At 46.5% G+C, this 20,450-nt stretch overlaps 1 protein-coding gene across 1 annotated transcript in view; it reads right to left on the reverse strand.

The window, feature by feature from the left end:
- Nucleotides 1-18,686, reverse strand: part of ITGB3 (integrin subunit beta 3) — a 52,729-nt gene extending 34,043 nt beyond the window's left edge. Inside the window, exons 1-2 of the mRNA XM_084861719.1 lie at nucleotides 18,524-18,686; nucleotides 1,971-2,056 (exon numbers count right to left, since the gene is read on the reverse strand). Of these exons, the coding sequence (XP_084717845.1) occupies nucleotides 1,971-2,056; nucleotides 18,524-18,596 (159 nt within the window). The 5' untranslated portion in view covers nucleotides 18,597-18,686. The remainder of the gene's footprint in view (nucleotides 1-1,970; nucleotides 2,057-18,523) is intronic.
- Nucleotides 18,687-20,450: the final 1,764 nt, after the last annotated feature.

Genomic DNA, 20,450 nt, shown 5'->3' on the forward strand with positions numbered 1-20,450 from the left:
CACCAGGGTCATCCATAAATAATCTGCATTTGCATCTCTGAAATCTGGTTATGAATCCTAGGGGCTTCATTGGGTCAAGCCGCAGCATATCTCAATTACACAGCTTGTCCCTATGCAGATCAAGAAAGGTGACAGACACTCTAAGAATATGTTTTCTTGCCCAGCCAGCATGACTCAGTGGTTGTGTGTCGACCTATGAACCAGGAGGTCAGGGTTCGATTCCCAGTCAGGGCACATACCCGGGTTGTAGGCTGGATCCCCAGTGTGGGGTGTGCAGGAGGCAGCCGATCAATGATTCTCTCTCATCATTAATGTTTCTATCTTTCTCTTCCTCTCTGAAATCAATAAAAATATCTTTCTTTTTTTAAAAAAAGATTATGTTTTCTTTACCCCCAGACTCCTCTGGGCCATAGTTGTCTCCATTTTCTCTTGTTTTGGGGTGGGGAGGGGCGGGAGGAGAAGGGAGGAAGAAACTGGACTGCTCCCGTGGCTACCCACTGCCCCAACCAGCTTCAGGCCATCCATCCAATAAGGCACCCTCCCCATCTAGCTCTCCCATCTTCCGGGATTCAGCTGCAGAACTCCAACTTCCTTGTAAAGGAAACGTAATGCTGTCAGGATGGTGACCGAGGGAAGAAGGATATGGCAAATGAGAAGGGAGGAGACCACATCACACTTGAGCAGCCAGCTCAGCCCAGAGGGGTGGGGAGCCTTTAGAATGGAGGGGAACAGCTCCCCCACCCCTCTCTGCACCCCCACCCGCAGCCCCAGGGAATGCTTCATTTGCTAAATGAAGTCAATGTGGCCCAGATGTTGGGCAGCTGCCTCTGGAAGCAGTTCCCGTGCTGAATTGCACACAGGCCAAAGCAGTGTGTTGAGCTGGCCTCTGCCTTTGGCAGTCAGTCCCCTTGTAGAGGCATAAACACAGCCTCCCACTCCCACACACCCACCCCCGCCACCACCGGCCTGTCAGGAAGTTGCCTTTTTAGGAAACTCAGTAGGTTGGGAAGAGAAGCAGACAGATAGAATGAGAGCCTGGGTTAGAGCAGTCCAAAAACTGCCAAGGGCAGGAACATGCTGTCGTGATAGAGAGTAAGCCTCAGATGACTGAGATACAGCCAGGCTGGGAGTTCAGGTAACCACCTGCCAGGGCCAGGCCAATGACTCAGCCTCCAACTCTGTAATCACTGGAAACTTTCCAGACACAAACACACACACACAGACACACACACACACACACACACACACACACACACACACATCAAATAGGTCTTGCCAGCTCCGAATTCCTGTCCCAGCCACAAACACAGCCATTCCCCCAGACACACTCATTCCCTAGGGCCCCAGACACAACAAACCCTCTGCCTAGACACAGCTAACCCTTTCCTGTCACCCACTCATCCTCATCAAAGTGGTCCTTCCCTCGTTGACACCTGGGAGAGGAAAAGGAGAAAAGGAAGAGAGAGAGAGAGAAAAGGCAAAGTCATGGGGCTCAATCCTCAGAGAGGAAAAGAAAATACCTTCTGATGAAACATCTCCCCACACAAGGATAAGACCCTTTTTTATTTGCCTTTTAAAAATGATGGGACATCTATAAGCCAGCTTCCCCGGTGAACCTATAACCCTCTCCCACCTTTCCTTTTGAGATCTGAGCCTCTACTTCTGTGGAATATTCCACCCCGATAAGAAGTAAGCAAAGTGTGGTAAAGGGTGGCAATGGCTACAGCAAGTCCAGGAGGACCAACCAAATTGACCAAGGCCACGAGCCATGTGGTAAAGCCTGGATTGCCTTCCCAGCCACACCCCATAACAGCTCACTTCAGCATCCATCAATGGGCAGGCTTCGCCCAAGTTTTGTGCAGAAGGGGCAAAGGGCCTGTGTATTTAGGAGGGAGGTCTCCCGTGGGTCTGTTCTTGCACAAAAGCAGCTGAGTCTGGGAAATAAGCAAGGTTAAGTGTCTGCTCCTTACCTGGTCTGAGCACCAGGCACACATGGGACTCACAGCCAGGCATTGTTGGCAGGAGCTCACGCCTCGTGTGGTACAGATGTTCGGTCCTGCAACAGAGAGACGAAGGCATTAACCCTGATCTGACTTGGTAAAGTAACGGATCTGCCCCATCCTTCCCAATTTCCCCAGATGCCCAGGTTTACAGCTCTCAGATGCACACATACTCACCCTAACCGGGCCACAGACATTTACCAAATATATGCTGTTTGATAAGAAGAAGGATGAGGAAGTTCAGGAGAAACTCATCACTGACCACCACTGATGAGGCCACAGTGATGGCAGGTGATGGAGCAAGGCTGAGCCATGGACCGAAGGGTCAGCTCATAAGTGATGGAAAGGTTTGAATTAGCAACTGGTTTGACACCTACACTGTGCAAATGAAAATCTGAGGTCCAGAGCAACGGCAATGTGTCCTTTCTCCAATTATCCCGATGATACATTCACGGCCGTTACACAGGGGCTCCAAAGCCCTGATGCACTAACATTAACATGCAACCTAAATATTGGGGGGCTGGGCTGGGCTGGCCATGACAAGACCCCATCGGCCTACCAGGAAAAAGAAAAAAGTCTGGAATCTTATCAAACTTCCCAAAACATATATCTTTGGATCCAAGCATAGAACGCCTTGGGGAGAACTGCAGAAATTTTAGAAAAAGCTGACTGATACAAGCTGAAAGAACATGGCATTTTGGAGTTGAAAAGCCTGTACCTGAATTCTGAATGCTCTTCTAACTAGCTGTGTCATGACTTTGGGCAACTCAAAAACCTCTATTAAGTGATAATATCTGTCTCACAGGATGTGTACAAGAATTCACTGAGGTAAGGAGGAATGTCAACAGTCTTCATACTGTTAAAGGACGGAGGAAAAGCAGGGTGAGGGAGGAGCAGGGACAAACAGAGGCCCCAAAATAGCTGTGAGAAGCACAGCCTGGAAGAAAACCTGGGGCTTTTCCTTAGACAGAAAGCCGCCATCCTCTTTGCCTTCCCTCGCTCAGGTAAGCCCGGCCTCAGCCAGGTGAACCCTCCAGGGCCCCAGGAACGCCCTTTTCCAATATAAGGAGCGAATGAGAAAAACGCATGCTTCCCCATGCCCCAGTTCTCCTGACTGTTCCTTTATCCAGTTTGCCAACGTGGCCTCTTTGCCCCGAGCTGGTGGGACTAGCAAATCTCTTGAAGAGAAACCATTTTGACAGTTGGGATGTTTTCCTATTATCTCCAAAACTTCTCATTAAGCTGAATGTCTCAGTCACACTATTTTATACACACACACACACACACACACACACACACAGAGAGAGAGAGAGAGAGAGAGAGAGAGAGAGAGAGAGAGAGAGAGAGAGAGAGAAGTGTTAAGAAAAATTATCCAAAATTTGGAAATAGGTAAAGGGAATACTGGGTGCCCTTCCAATATAAGTCAGGGTGTTGACTAATAGATACACCTAGGGTTAGGGTTATGCTTAGGGATTATCTGACTTTCTACCTTTATTTGACTTTGATCAATTAGAATGCAACTCTTTAAGAGTAGAGGTTCACTTATAGAAAATGAATAACAATGGAAATGATTCTCGATGAGAACAAGGGATATGATTCTTACCCAGCAGCAAAGCAAATGATTTCTGCCTGGTAGGGAAGAGGATCCGCAAAGGTTAGGGTTTATTGCCTTGCAGAACCTTACCCAATCTTGAGTCACAATTGCTCTTTCTCCAGCCAGATGTGAACCCAGCCCCGGCTTATTGGAAGAGTTCTGAGAGGAGCATAGCCTGGACTATTTTAGGAATCTGCTTCCCGTTTTGAAGTTTGCAATGGGATTAGCATCCAGAAGGGTAATTCTGGACATAAATGCCATTGGTTTTCACTGGGGAAAGGAGACCACGTGAAGAGTTAAAAGGACGTGACGGTGGAGTACACTGTCAATTTACTTTTGAAAAAATTTTTCCCAGTCTATACATCTACCTATTCATTCTCAACTCAGCATGTCCCTATAAGCCTTTGACTTGCAGCCACAATGGAAAGCCTCCTCAGATGTGAAATAAATAACAGCGAGACCCCTCCTTGTGCATGGGCAGTCCCTGACCTCGGAGGATGAAGTGCTCCTGGGATTTGTTCTTTAGGAAGTTATGTCTTGGGAGTGATGGCTGCCCAGTTCCCCTTTTATATCTCCTTTTAATGAATCACAGGTTGATTTCATGGGAACCAATAACAACCACCCCCAATACCCCCCCCCCCCAAGGTCTGCCATCAAGGGCGAGTTCCTGGAATGCAGTGGCTGAGAGTGATTGACTCATCAGACTCTCTGTGCCTGAGCCATGTTGATTCAATGAGCTGCTGTTCTGAAGCCGCCCCTCCCTCCTGAACATGTGGAAGGAGTTTGGGCCTCTGTTTCCAGTCATTCATAAGGCCCATGTTCCTGTTCGGCCTCCGGGGCCCACACTCAGCCCTGCTGGAGAAGAGGGAATCTTCATCAGAACTCTGTCATCGCCAAAAACAAACAACTCCTTCTACCCCTTTCCTCTCTAACAGGTTAGCCAGAGCAGGGAAACAAGGGGGACTGGCCCTGGTCCTCACAGGGTGATCAAAAGGTTCAATGAACCCATCTCTGTCAAACTCTGAGCACAATGGCTGGCACAGAGAAAGCACTCAACAAATGCTTTCACAGTTGCTATTTTTTTTAAATACATATATTTTTTATTTCAGAGAGGAAGGAAGGGAGGGATAGAAACATCAATGATGAGAGAGACCTATTGATCAGCTGCCTCTACACACCACCCTGACTGGGAATTGAACCATGACCTCCTGGTTCATAGGTTGACGCTCAACCACTGAGCCACACCAACTGGACGCTATTGTTTTTGTTGTTGCTGTTTTATCCTGTGGCCCGAGCTGTTTCAGGCCGGTGAAGGTTTTACTTTCTTTTTTCCTCTCCTAAAGACAGTTCCACAGGACACCCTGAACACCGGGGTAGTGAAGGCATGGAGCCAGAAAGCCTCAGGCTAGAAGACAATGATCAGTCCTCAGATCTGGCTTCTACATGGAGATAGGAATGTTGGGTGTTCAAAAATCCAAGCTAGGAGAGATGGCCAAGCAGAGCAGGCCAGTTAGAAACAATAGACTCGGGGAAGCCAAGAAGCTTGCCTGGAAAGTAGTAGAAAAGTATGGTTTGGCACCTCAGCACCATTCACAGAACTAGAGAAGAGACAAAGGGTGATAAAAAAAGGGAGAAAAAAAGAAAAACAAGGAAGGGAGTGGGAACTGGTGGAAGTCATAATGCGTCAATGAGAGCTATTTTGAGGACACGCTGTCCAATGAGGCAGACAGGATGTCAGAATGCAGAAACGGGCCACCCTCGTGGGGCCAAGGGACTTGAGGAGAGGGCTGCCAGAGGGAGACGTGTTAGTGGGGAGGGAGGATGATTCGTACTGTAAACACTAGGGATATCTCTCTTACTGTCTGCCAGAGAGTTCTGGCCTGGGTCCCCAGCCCTGCCACTGACTTTTGGCTCATCACTGATTAGGTCCATGGGGACACAGGGTGACTCAGGCAGTGCCTGATCTTCCAGGGCAGTCACCTGGCTGGGTGAGTCATCCAAAAACAAAGCATCTCATGCTAACTGCCTTATGGGTGCACAAGTGGCTTCTCTAGAGCAATTTGCTACGAAAGATTACTTTATTTTGGTTCTTTCATTCAATGGAGCAGCAGCTCAGTAACACAAGGAAGGAGAAGGAGACAGGCAGGGGGAGTTCCAGGTGACACAGACCTCCGTGCTCTGAGCAGAAAGCTCTCCAGGAAACATCGCTCAAAGCAGTAGGAAATCCAAACTACCATGAAGGATGTCCCCATTTTAGAGATTTTAAATGTCTTTTTTAAGTATATCAGAGCCAATTCAATATGGTCTTCAACATTAGAAGGCATTTGTATAATTTGCCTTCACTGATATTAAAATATGTTATGGGTTGAACTGTATCCCCCAAAAAGATGTGTGAAAGTACCTATGATTGTGACATTTTTTGGAAATAAGGTCCTTGGAGATGTAACCAAGGTGAAATCATTGGGGAAGGCCCTAATCCAACAGGACTAATGTCCTTATAAAAGGAAAACACCACCTGAAGAGAGAGACAGAAAAAGAGAAGGCCATGTGATGGCAGAGGCAGAGATTGGAGTGTTGCAACTGGAAGGCAAGGAACTCAAAGACTGCCAGCCACCACCAGAGACAGGAAGATGCGAGAAGGATTCTCTCCAGAGTCTCAAAGGGAGCGGGGCCTTGCTGACACCTTGATTTCAGATTTCCAGATTCCAGAGAGAATATATTTCTGTCGTCTTAAGCCACCCAGTTTTGGCAGCCCCAAGAACCTAATGCCAAATGGATTTGCATTTCCATAGCAAATGTGACATGCTTTTGAGGAACACTGCCCTGCAATACTCTGCATAATTGAGAAAAGTCAGCCTGGAATGAGAACTTTGCTATGGTGAACCCACCTATGGACAATGGAAAAGTGGTTAGTTTTGCACCTTTCTTCTCATATATGTCATGGTGGCAGCACTCATTCATTCATTCATTTGTTTACTCAACAAATTTTTATTGAGCATCTAACTGTGCCCAGCACACTCCTAGGCATTGAAAATACATTGATGAACTAAACAAACTTCCTATTCTTGTAAACTTTAGTGAGGAAGATGAAAACAAAAAACATATACAACTACAAGTACAATTTCAAACAGTGGTAAATGCTTTAGAAAATAAGGCCAGACAGAGGAACAGTGACATTGAGAGGAGGAAGCCTCCTTCAGAAAATGTGGTCGGGAAAGGCCTCTCTGAGTTAACATCTCAAGGTGATATACTGAAGGAAGCCATGGAACAATCTAGGGCAGTGGTCGGCAAACTCATTAGTCAACAGAGCGGCAAACCGTGGCTTGCGAGCCACATGTGGCTCAAGAGCTGCAGTTTGTTGACCACTGATCTAGGGGATGAGCATTACAGAAAAAGAACTATGACAAGAGCTAGATGGACTTCAGCTTCTTAAAGAAATAGTAGGGCCTGGCTGGCATGGCTTATTTGTTGAGCATCGACCTATGAACCAGGAGGTCAGGGTTCGATTCCCGGCCAAAGCACATGCCCAGGTTGCAGGCTCCATCCCCAGTATGGGGTGTGCAGGAGGCAGCCAATCAATGATTCTCTCTCATCATTGATGTTTCTATCTCTCTCTCTCCCTCTCCCTTCCTCTCTGAAATCAATAAGAATACGTCAAAAAGAAATAGTAGAAGGAAAGAGGAAGGAGGAGAGAGGCAGAGAGGTGGTTGGAGAAGCAGTCAGGAAACTATTGCTGTGGTGGGGAGTGCAGCTTTCATGCTCCATGTGGTGGGAAGCCATTGGAGGAGGTGAGCAGAGAACAATTATCCTGGTTACTGAGAGGGAGCAAGAACAGAAAGAGACCATTGGGAAGCTGTTACAATAATCCAGCCAACAGATGGCAGGGGTTTGGATTGGAATGGTATGGTGTCGATAGTGTGGTCAGATCCCAGCTGTATTCTGGGGACTTGCTGATGAATGGCTTGCAGGGCATGATGGAAAGATGGGAAGAATTTTGCTCCCTTTGGACAAATTTCAAATGTTTTGATCCACTGGTCATACCTTTTCACTGACCCTTTAGCCAGTAGACCCTGCCCATGTAAAGCCAGGTCATGTCTGGTTATCGTCCTTAACACTCCATGAACCCCACCCCCAGATAGCATCCTGTCTTCTGGATGGCTGTGATTTAAATTAACACCCAACCTCTGGGAAACACTGTAAGGGCAGGGGTTGTAAAACAATAAACACTGTTATCATGGGACAGTGGGAACAGCGCAGAAAGCATGCAGACCAGCAAGCAGGACAGACCTAAAGCCGCTTTTACCATCGAAAGCTGTGTGACCTCAGGCACACCCCTTCACGCTCTCTCTAGTCCAGGGGCTCTGATTCTTGGTGACATCCCTATTCAAGAACTTATCACTGTTCCCTGGACTTTAACAAGTCTAACCCACCATATCAGCAATGCACTGGAGACCCTAAGCCTCTGCTTCCTTCCCCCCACGCTCCCAAATATGGGCAGAATACTTCTGTCATGAGTGGTTAGGTTTAAATGAGATAACATAAAGTGGATGCTCAGTAAGTGTTGGTTTCTTTCCTCCTTGCCTTTATGATAATCACTTCCTGCTCATCCACTGCCCTCCATCTCAGGGTCAGACAAAAGAAAAGTGCTTTGTCTGTAATAGGATATAGGGGAGAAATCACTAGTCAGAAGACAGGAGTCCCCAGAGATAGACCACACCAATGCCACTGAATTAATTGTCACTTCACCCTCAGGGCCTCCCTTTAAAAAAAGTATATATATATATATATATAAATTTTTTAAATTATTTGGGAGAGGGAGAGAGAGAGAAACATCAATTATGAGAGAGAATCATTGATTGTTTGCCTCCTGCACGCCCCACACTGGGGATCCAGCTCGCTACCCAAGCATGTGCCCTTGGCTGGAATCGAACCAGGGACCCTTCAGTCCACAGTCCAATGCTCTACTCACCTAGCCAAATCAGCTAGGGCAGGGCCTCCCTTTTTGCCTCTCGGTAAAATAAAGGGTGTTCAATTCAATGATCTTCAAGGTCCTGCCAGCTCTTTAAGTTTATTTGCCATCCAGAAAGCATCAACAGGGTGACTAGGAATCTAGGAGGTCTAGCCTCCCAGGGCCCAAGACCCCTCAGACAATGCACATGTGTCCATTTCTTCCTACTGGCTTAACGATTGTAGTTTTTCTTTCTTTTTTTCCAATTACAGTTTACATTCAATATTATTTTGTATTAGTTTCAGGTGGGTAGCAATAGTGGTTAGACAATCATATACTTTACAAAGTGGTCCCCTGGTATTCCCAGTACCCAACTGACATCATATAAAGTTATTACAATTATTGACTATATTCCCTTTGCTGTACGTTTCATCACCATGACTATTTTGCAACTCCCAATCTGTACTTCTCAATACCTTCACCTTTTTCACCCAGTCCCCCAATCCTCCCTGTGTCCGGCAACCATCAGTCTGTCCTCTGTATCTATGAGTCTGTTTCTGTTTTGTTTATTCACTTATATTGTTCTTTGGGTTCCACAAATAAGTGAAATCATGGTATTTGTCTTTCTCTGACTCACTTATTTCACTTAGCATAATACCCACTAAGTCCATCCAGGCTGTTGCAAATGGTAAGATTTTGTTCTTTTTATGGTCTAGTAATATTCCATTGTATATATGTACCACATCTTCCTTATTCACTGGTCTATTGGTAGGCATTTGGTTTTCTTACATAGCTTGGCTATTGTAATAATGCTGCAATGAACATAGGGGTGCATATATTCTTTCAAATTTGAGTTTTGGGTTTATTTGGATATATACCCAAGAAGTAGAATCACTGGGTCATTGGGTCGTTCTATTTTTAATTTTTTTAGGAACCTCCACACTGTTTCCCATAGTGGTTGCACAAATCTGCATGAGGGTTATCTTTTCTCCATATGCTCAGTGGTCTAACTCTGATATTTGATTCAAATGTTGCATCTCAAATTCTGGAAAATTTTATCAGTACAGGCCCCACCTCCCATCTGATTCACTCAGCACAGAGAAGAGGCAAGCCTGTACCAAGCTCTATTTGAGACCCAGCCCAGCAGTGCCCTGTTGGTGACCTTGGCAATCAGCTGTCGGGTTCCGCTACTTTTTCTCCTCCAGCTCATATCTGTGGGTATGGACAGCAGATAATGGTGCTGTCACCAGTCCTCGCTGCCAATCTGTCTTGATAGGAAGGCAAATTGAGAGGACAATTTGGCAGAACCTATTAAAATCTAAAATATTCATGTCCTTTGATCCAACAGCTTTAGTTAAAAAAGAAAATCAGCCGCCCTAACTGGTTTGGCTCAGTGGATAGAGCACTGGCCTGCAGACTGAAGGGTCCTAGGTTCGATTCCAGTCAAGGGCATGTACCTTGGTTATGGGCACATCCCCAATAGGGGGTGTGCAGAAGACAGCTAATTGATGTTTCTCTCTCATCAATGTTTCTAGCTCTCTCTCCCTCTCTCTAGCTCTCTGTAAAAATTCAATAAAATATATTGATTTTATTTTTAAAAATCAGCCTATAGAAACATGAACAAAAAGGCATAATAATGCACAAGAATATCTCCTGCAGTTTTACTTGTTGTAGCAGATAATTGGGAATGATCTCAGTGTCTACCAACAGGGAATTGGTTTAAAAAAAAATTCAGATATATCCATATACAGTGGTGCCTCACACAACGAACTTAATTCGTTCCAGGAGCAAGTTTGTTATGCGAAAAGTTCGTTATGTGAAACGCGTTTTCCCATAACAATACATGTTAAAAAAAATAATTCGTTCTGTAGCATAAAATATGCTAAGATGACATAAAAAAAGATAAATTTTTGTTATTATTTTTATTTAGATACATCTAAAAACATAATTTTAAAAAAAAACAAAAACATTTTTTTAATTTTAAGACAGACTAAGTAGAGTCTACCGAATCTTGCACATCTTCATCCATTTTCTGCTTTTTGGCCGATGGTTTCATGAAAAACCTGTCCAAAGTCGTTTGTTTTTCTCTTTTCTCCAACATCTGCCGCAAATAACGGACAAGAGTATCGGAGTAAAGATCGTTGATCCTGTTTGCTTCAGCTGAATCCGGATAGTGGGCATTGGTAAAATATTGAGTTTAACTTAAAAGGACGACTGCCGTGATACGTGCGTGATTTAATTCGTAATGAAGAACGATTGCCGCGATACGTGCTTAAGTTAAGCGCAGTGACTAATGACTGCCTGCAGTGCCTGCTCGGAAGGATGCAATACATCGGCAGCGATCGTGGAAGCTCGGGCAAAGCGGTCGTGGAAGCTCGGACGACTTCGTTGTGTGAAACGAAGTTCGTTGTATGAATCATGAAATGAAGTTCGTTGTGTGCAGCGTTCGCTGTGCGAGGCGTTCTTTATGCGAGGCACCACTGTAACGGTATGCTTTCTGGTTAGAATTTTAGCTCTTGGGATAAATAATGGCAAGCCATAAACTGATATAAAAATATGCCTGGTGTATATTATTAAGTGACAATGATCCTATTATGGACAATCCTGTTTGAGAAATAACATTAATGATAAATAACTATATATACTCAAGACTTCCACTAGCAAAGAGGATTAGAGTTGAGCACATGAACTTTTATAGCTACTAAATGTGCCTTTTGCTAAACATCTGCGGCTTTCTTTTAGAATGAAGTTTTTCAAGCATGTTTTTTAGCTGCAGACCTTCCTTCTTTCCCTCCAAAAATTCTTACATGGAATTCCACATTATTAATCAATTAAAGGGAAAACTTCTCCAGCTAATGGTGGGGAGGGGCAAGAGCAAACCAAAGTCTCTCCCTTCATCTCCTTTGCCAACTTTTCAGCTCCTGAGACACAAAAAGACTGAGGCCCAGCCAAAACCGGTTTGGCTCAGTGGATAGAGCGTCGGTCTGCGGACTGAAAGGTCCCGGGTTCTATTCCGGTCAAGGGCATGTACCTTGGTTGCGGGCACATCCCCAGTAGGGGTGTGCAAGAGGCAGCTGATCGATGATTCTCTCTCATCGATGTTTCTAACTCTCTATCCCTCTCTCTTCCTCTCTGTAAAAAATCAATAAGATTAAAAAAAAAAAAAAAAAAAAAAAGACTGAGGCCCAGAGATAAGATGATTTGTTCAAAGTCACACAGCAAAATGATGAAAAAGCCTGCCGAGCCACAAATCAAATACACATTTCTCAATTCCAGACCCACAGTTCTTTTCACATGGAAGTGTTATTTTTTTCTATATGAAAGGAAGTAGCTTTTGTAAGTTAAAAAAAAAAAGTAACACAAGTTTAGATGAAGGAATACACATACACATGAGAATTATATGTGCAAGAGGGAAAGATCTGAATTGAATACCTCATCTTATCAATAGTGGACATTATGGCCGGAACCGGTTTGGCTCAATGGATAGAGCTTCGGCTTGGGGACTGAAAGGTCCCAGGTTCTATTCCGGTCAAGGGCATGTACCTTGGTTGCGGGCACGTCCCCAGTGGGGGGTGTGCAAGAGGCAGCTGATCGATGACTCTCTCTCATCGATGTTTCTAACTCTGTATCTCTCTCCCTTCCTCTCTGTACAAAATCAATAAAATATATTTTTAAAAAAATAGTGGACATTATGGGAGAATAGAATTAGATGGGAAGCAGCCATTTTACTCTCCAATGTTTGACTTTCTTATAATGAGGACATATCTCTCATTCTCTCCTTGAATGTTCGAATATCTTTACTAACTGAACTAAGAAACGCTGAGAGGGAGGGAAAGTAGTCTTTTTGTGGAAACATGACAGAAAGCAGGAAGGAAGACTTACAGTGGAATATTTTTCAAAGATGCTACCAAAAAAAAAAAAAAAAAAATTTTTTTTAAGGTAGAATATCCCCAGGCTTACCTTAACAGTTTCTGGATCCTAGGATTGTGAAATACCATATTTGGCCATAAACTATCCAATGCTTTTAGGACCAAGAATAATAAAAGTGCTGGTTGCTGCAAAACTCTCTCCAATATCCTGAAGAATTACTACTTAGCACTTGGGAAATCTAATGGCTTAATCTATATGGCCCAAACGCATCTACCCAATTAGAAAATTTAAAAATCGGAAATTGGATCCAGGTTTGATGGATATACTCTCCTGCTTTCAGGGTAACCATCTCAACACCTGAGGAAAATGAAGTAGCCTCAGATAAACTCTTAGCATTTTGATACATGCAACACCAACCAAGAAAACTCAAATGTTATCACACTACTAATAAGCGAGGAAGCCAGACTTGGAAGGCTACATACTGTATGATTTCATTTATATGATGCTAGAGGCCCGGTGCATGAATTTGTGCATGGGTGGGGTCCCTCAGACAGTGATTGGGGCCATCTTGCCCAGTCCCAATCAGGGCTGGCCAGCAGGCCAGGGGAAAGGACCATGGAGGTTGGCTGGCTGGGGGGAGGGACTTCAGGAGGTTGGCCAGCCAGCTGTGGGGAGGGACCGTGGGAGGTTGGCCGACCATGGGAGGTTGGCTGTGGGACCACCAGGGGCAGCTCCTGCATTGAATGTCTGCCACCCTGGTGGTCAGTGCACCTCATAGCTACCAGCGAGTCGTAATGGTTGCTTAGGCATATATATGTGTGTGTGTGTGTGTGTGTGTGTGTGTGTGTGTGTGTGTGTGTTGCAAATAGCAGGATTATAAGGACAGGAAACAGATCAGTGGTTGCCAGGAACTAAAGATGGGGAAAGGGAACTGATGACAAATGGACTCAAGGGAACTGTTTAGGGCAGCAATTTTCAACCGGTGTGTTGTGGCAGATACACTGGTGTGCCGCAAGAATTGTTAAAACATGCCATACCTGACTACTTAGTCAGGAGCACTGACTTATATCCTCAGGTATAAAAAAATGACAACCACCAACACAACAGCTGTTCAGTGTGAATGAGTCAATATGTATTCCTTTTTTTTTTCCCCCCTCAGGTTGGTAAAAAAACATAACTTTTTTTGTGTGTGGTGCAGAATTTTAATAATTAGTTTATATGTGCCATGAGATAAAAAAGGTTGAAAATCACTGGTTTAGAGTGATGGAAATATTCTATATCTCGATGATGCTGATGGTTACCTAAATGTGCATTTGTCAAAATTCATAGAACGCTATACCTTAAAAAGAATAAATTTTAATATATGTAAATTATTCCTTAATAAACTCAAATTTTACAAATGAGTGTTCCTGGAGATGCTGTGTGCATGGAGAGTTGCACATTTAAACAAATACTGACGTTTTACACCAGGAGAATAGTCAGTGTGATTTCCCTGCTCCCACCTGCATGTCCATTTGTGACCTAAGCTCCATCAGGCACAGTGATCTTCCCGCTCAGGAAGGGTTAGGGTTCAGAAGGGAGAAGGAGTGAAGGGGTAAAGCAGCAGGACAGCTCTGTGGGCAGCAGAGGGGGCTGGGTCAAGTCCAGTGGTTTCTCCCTAAAGCTGCTCCGTCATTCCCCCAGTTAATTATCTGTCTGCTGATTCATGAGCTGTGGTTCCTGTGGCCATGCTTTCTCACTATTCCTGCCAGCGAGGCCCGGAAGATGCTTCGGGCTGAAGAGGATGATAACCAGAGATCCCGAGCGGGATGGGGAGTGGCAGAGGAGGAATTTCTATTAGGAAATTCCCAAGTCATGTCCAGACTCCCCTCCTCACTGTTGCCCCCTGCCTCTCTCTTATGTTGTCCCCAGGAGACCTCTGTCACCCACACTCACAATTTTGAGAAAGATAAAGAAGAGTGGCATCCTCTTATGTGTCTCCTCCAGGGAGGTGGGGGTTGGGGGGAGAAACAGACACTTCTCAGAGGGTCCCCTGACTTTCCAGCACCCTCAGATCAGAGGTCTAAATGGTGCAAGAGTGCAAAGGTTCAAATGTGCCAAGAATTCATGGTCTTGGCTGTATTCGACAAATGTCCAGATGGAGCACTTGAGGGTCTTCTGTGAACGAATGCAGATACGCAAATATTGAGTTTCTGAAAGTGAGGCACATCACTAGATGCCTTTTCCTAGCATTCATGGTATTTATGTTGCTGCCTAAGTGCCAGGCATTGGACCAAAAATAAGTTGACCAAACAGACATGTCCTCCTCCTCATGGAACCTGAAATCTCATGGAAAACCTTTCCTGTTCTCTTCACCCAGAGACAGAATTTAAGGTTTTCTCATGGACAAAGCAAATGAATAAGCCTCTCTCTTTCTTAGCCTCTTCGGCGGGTTCTTGTTGAGACGGAATGGCTGAGATATGCCAAGCCACCAACAGCGAATGGGTTGAAATCAAAAGGGATCCCTTGCTCCATAAGTGTGGGGGGAGGACCCCATCGGTCTCATTCTGGGAGCTTGGATTGCACACACTCATGAAGCAGTGACAGCTCTTGCCTCCAGTACATAGTAGATAGCATGGATAGCAAGAACAATGACAACAGTAGCTGCCATTTATTAAATGCTTATTTTGTGCCTTTTCTCATTTAATTGGCACAATCATAGAAATACTGTTTCCTCCAGTTTACAGATGAGGAAACTGAGGATTCAAGAGATTAAGTGACTTGCCCAAGGTCACACAGCCAACAAGAGTTGAAATCAAGAATTAAACCCACATCTGACTGGCTTTAAGCATAGCTGTCCCTTTCCGCAGCCAACAAGCTTTCCTCCCATGTCTCTCCGGGCCCTGAGAATTGCTGCACAGGGCTCCATTGTAGAGTTTCCAAGATACAAGATTAGAAGGAGAAATCAGCACCCCAGCTCAGAACCAATAAGTTTAGATGATGATAGCAAATAAAACTTACCCATGGGATCCCAAATTAGAATAAAGACCTACATATGGCGAAGCCACAAAACCCAATACTTCTTGGGTGATGCTGAAAAGGTCACTTCTGAACATAAGTTCCAAAGTTCAATTCTACCCTCAAACAAGACCCTACTATTCTGGAGCGTCTCTTTGCCACCCACACCCAGCTCTTTCGTGTCCCTTCAAAAATGTGTGTCCCAACATAACTCTCCTATTCTCACCCCACCACCTGCTTCCCCAGGATCTGATGATGCCTGCAACCTGGCCACAGATAGTGTTTACTACTAAGAGCATAGGGGTTCCAAATATAAAATATCTGCTTTCACTGGGGGCCGATTACTTGAAGATCTTCTTCTAGAACCCATGCTTTTAAATACTATTCTACTCTGCCTCCAAGGGGGTCTGGGACTATATTGGCACAACCAGTCACCACTGCTGAAATCACCCAAATTATAACAAATCTGCGAACAGATCTCCTACAGGATATTGAATGCAAACGTAGGTATGTCAATGCAGTGGAATCCTATATGAATCATTACAATGTGTAAACCAGATCAACAAAAGACATACTAAGGTTGAGGGGTGGAGAGAAAAACACCAGAAGAACATATACACTTTTCATCTTCACTAACATCGAACCAAGAAGCACACCAGGCTCTCTCTATCTTATGGTACCTTACTTCTAAAACTAAAAAATATATATAATGATTAGACTCAGAAGTCATCCAGAAATTCAGAAAGCTGCGGATGTGAAAAGAAAAGAAAGGAAAAAATGGTTTAAGTTCACAGAAGCAGGTTCTCCATAAAAGACAGCTGAGCTGCCCTTCTGTATGTCTCCACTGCTCCCATCAACAGCAGGCCGCATCTGAGCCACTCCCAGCGGCTCTCAGAACTCCCAGGGCAGAGCCTGGAGAATCACAGCTCTGTGCCATGGCCAGCAGGCTGCTCATTGCAGACTGAAGATATCAGTTGACCTGTTTGTGCTTCCATCACATGGGAAGCTTCAGCAGTAACAACTTAGGCCCCTCTGTATTATCTGTAACTCTTCCATGAAGATTATCATTCACCGAATGTGGTGATGGTGTCATGGGTGTATACTTTTCTCCAAACATATCTAGTCTTATATGTTACTAGAGGCCTGGTGCACGACATTCGTGCACTGGGGGAAAGGGGGTCCCTCAGCCGGGCCTGTGCCCTCTTGCAGTCCGGGACCCCTCCGGGATGTCTGATTGCCGGCTTAGGCCTGCTCCCCTCGACAGAACCCGAGGTGTCCTTAGCACTGCCAAGAGACAGAAAAGGCTCCTGCCACTGCCGCTGGGCTCGCCAGCTGTGAGCCTGGCTTCTGGCTGAGCTTCTGTGTTGAGCACCTGCCCCACAGTGGTCAGTGTGTGTCATAATGACAGTTTGTTCTGCTGTTTGGTCGATTTGCATATTAGGATTTTATTATATAGGATATAGGTACTTGTGTCTGTCAATCATATGTAATTTTTTAAAAAGATATTGATGCCTTGTCCTGTATAACCTTTTATACACATACTTCTCTTTTTTTTTTTTTTAAATATATTTGTATTGATTTCAGAGAGGAAGAGAGAGAGAGAGAGAGAGAGAGAGAGAGAGAGAGAGAGAGAGAAACATCAATGATGAGAGAATCATTGATTGGCTTCCTCCTGCACGCCCCCTACTGAGGACCGAACCTGCAACCCAGCATATGCCCTTGACAGGAATCTAACCTGGGACCCTGCAGGCTGATGCTCTATCCACTGAGCCATACCAGCTAGGGCTATACACACACTTCTTGAAGGTAGTCATCAAAGCATTTTTTTTCCATCAAAGTATTTTTGAATAGCTATTTTTTTAAATGAACTTATCAATAAATCTTACTTAAAAAAATAAGTACTTTTGCCCTAGCCGTTTGGCTCAGTGGATAGAGGGTCGGCCTGCAGACCAAAGGGTCCTGGGTTGATTTCGGTCAATGGCCCAGGCCCTGGTCAAGGGCGTATGTGTATGCAGGTTAATGTAATGTGTATCTCTCACATCAGTATTTCTCTCTGACTTTCCCTCTCCCTTCCACTCTCTCTAAAATCAATTGGGGGGAGGGGGGAGAGGAATATCCTTGGGTGAGTATTTAAAAACACACAGTACTTTCTGCAGGATCTAAATTGTTACAAGAAGTACCACTCCCTTCATTGAAAGCACATAAACGAACACTTGTAACTCCTCTGCACGGGAACACCCAGAGGACTAGGAGCCAGAGTTTTCTCTGTGAAGGTCAGCGGGGCTCTGGCAGAACCGAGGGCAGCACCGGAGGCTGCGCTGTGCTCGCCGCCCCCGCCCTCCGCACCTCCCCATCGGCTCCCCAGCACCGATGCCGCCCCATGCCAGCTGCCTTGGCCGCCTTTGGTGTGTGCGGCAGCAGGAGAGACAAAGCCGGGGAGCCAGGCCAGCGGCAGGGACCCTTGGCGTGGCTCCCGCCTGCACTGGAGACACTTCGGATGCGCGGTCTGTCCCGGAGCAGCGGGTTCTGTCCCATCGCTGCCACCCCGGGAACTGTAGGAGGCAGAGTCTTCATCCCTCCGAATCGCTCCCGCGGGGAGCCACCAAATTTAAAAAAAAAAAAAAAAAAAAAAAAAGGAAAGAAAGAAAAAAGAAAAGTAAAACTTGGGAGAAGTCCAACACAAGGAAAAAGAGGAATGCCGAGTAACTGGCAAACCCGCGCGCTCATCCTCTCCTCGGAGAAACCGTAACCTCCGGACCCGCCGACGCGCGGGAACCGCCGGGGCAGCCGCAGCCCCCGCCCCGCGGGCCGGTCACCTGCGAGGAGCGCGGCCCGGCTGCCCGCGGGGCTCCACGCGCATCGCGCACCCGAGGCCGCCCGGAGCGGCGCCTCTCCCGGCTAAAGCCTCCCGCGTCCGGAGGACCGTCCCCGACGTAGCCCATCACCCTGGCCCTCCGCGGCCGGGACGGTCCCCACGGGGGCTCCGGGCTGCGCCGACCCCAGCCTGGCCCCGCGCACGCCGGGAGCCGCCGGGCTTCCCCGCTCAAAGCTGCAGACTCCGGGGCGCCCGGCGCGGTCCCCGGGCAGCGGCGTCCGGCGCCGGAGCTCACTCACCTGCGGCGCCGACGCCCGCCAGCGCCCCCAGCACCAGCACCCGCACCGCGGCCCAGAGCCGCTGCGCCCGCATCTCGTCCGCCCGCCGCCGCTCCGCCCGCCCCACACCGAGCGGCTTGCCCCGGGCGGCTTGCCCCGCAGCCGGAGGGGAGGGGAGGGGAGGGGACGCCGTGGGTGGGACGCAACGGGGCGGGCCGTGGACTTGCGCTTCCTCCCCTGGGGCCCTTTTCTGGTCTGGGAGCCGGAGAGGGGGCGGTGGAAAACCGCGCCTTCCCTCGCAGAACCTCCACCCGAGGGCGCGGTTGGGGACCAGGGGCACGGCACATCCCCGCAGACATCCTGGTCCCAGCGTCCACACCGGGGCCCTGGGTTCGCTCAGGAGAGCCAGGAGCACTGTAGCACCGAATCCCGCTCCTCACGGAGTCCCACCTCCTCAGACAGCCCACAGGTCTCTCTCTTTCACCTGCACTGCCCTCTCCCTCGGTGCCTTGAGTATCATTCATTCACACTTCCATTCAATTAATGGACACATATCTGTTGACTGCCTGCTCTGTCGGGCACTGGTTTAGTCCTTTAATATTCACTTTTATTTCTCTCTCTCTCTTGAATTAGTTTGGTTTTCAGATAGACTATAAGTCTCTTGAGGACAAAACCACATCTCAAGCGTGTATAAGCAATGGTGTCCATAAAGTATCTACAAAGATTTGCTCACCGAAAGACCTGGTGGCCCAGAAAGAAGCTTCACTACAGACTGATTCATATGCCTTTCGGCATAATGATTATTGCTTGTCTCTTTTTTTATTCTTATATTTCCAGTAGGACATGATCTCACTCATCTAGGGGAAATGGTGAACAACATAGACTGATGAACAAGAACAGACCCAGAGATAAGGAGCCATGGGTCAGGCTGTTGGACCTCAAAGGGAGGGTGGGGATAAAAGGGAGAGATCAACCAAAGGACTTATGTGCACACATATGAGCCTAACCAGTGGTCAAGGACAATAGGGGGTTGAGGGCATGAGTGGGGAGGGGGAGGATTGGAATGGGGGGTTGAGGACAAATATGTGATACCTTAATCAATAAAGACATTTAAAAAAATAAAAAAAATAAATTAAAAAAAATAAAATAAAAAAGGCTTGCTCACACATAGAGGTATCTGATAAACATTTCAGGGCACAGACTGGTAGTTCCACACACTCGTACACACTTACCCACCAGATATACTTTCCAAGACCCCACGGGGATGCCTGTAACTGCAGAGAGTACCAAACTTTTTCCTATACAGACATCCACCTTTCCAGTGAAAGGAAGGGCCTTACAGCTTCTCTTGGACACATCACAATTGCCAGCATCGCCGCTCTTGCACGCTGGCACCATGATGAAGAAAAATAAAGGTTTCTTGAACATAAGCACTGTAGCACTGTCACCATCTGTCTGATAACCAAGCGTGGGCAGACAGCACGATACAACCTGGACAAAGGGATGACTGACACTCCTGGCAGGACAGGGGGTGGGTTTCTACACAAAACTGAGCCCAATTTAAAACTTACAAATTAATTGTTTTTTGAGTTTCCCATTTAATGTTAATATCAGACTATACACTTGATGGCAGGTAACTGAAACTATGAGAAGCTAAACCATGGATAAAGAGGGTCTACTGTGTACTCTCTCCAACCAAACTCACAGGCTTTGGAGTTTTATCGTACTTGCCTCAAAGGGCCTCCCCCTCAAGTCTTTCCTTTTGGCCTCTGGGTCTTCCCCGGATTAGAAACCTCAGAAAGCTCAAAGGGGCAAAATGTTAGCAGCACCGTGAAGCAGGAGGCCACCAGGCAGTGGCTGGGGCTGGGGCCGGCTGTGGCATGGGGAGCTCTGAAACAAGGCTTCAGGCCTCAGAGAGGACCCGGAAATCTCTCCAGCTCCTGGGCTC

Source organism: Pipistrellus hanaki (assembly GCF_964339955.1).
Source record: "Pipistrellus hanaki genome assembly, chromosome: 16".
NCBI classification, from domain to species: Eukaryota; Metazoa; Chordata; class Mammalia; order Chiroptera; family Vespertilionidae; genus Pipistrellus; species Pipistrellus hanaki.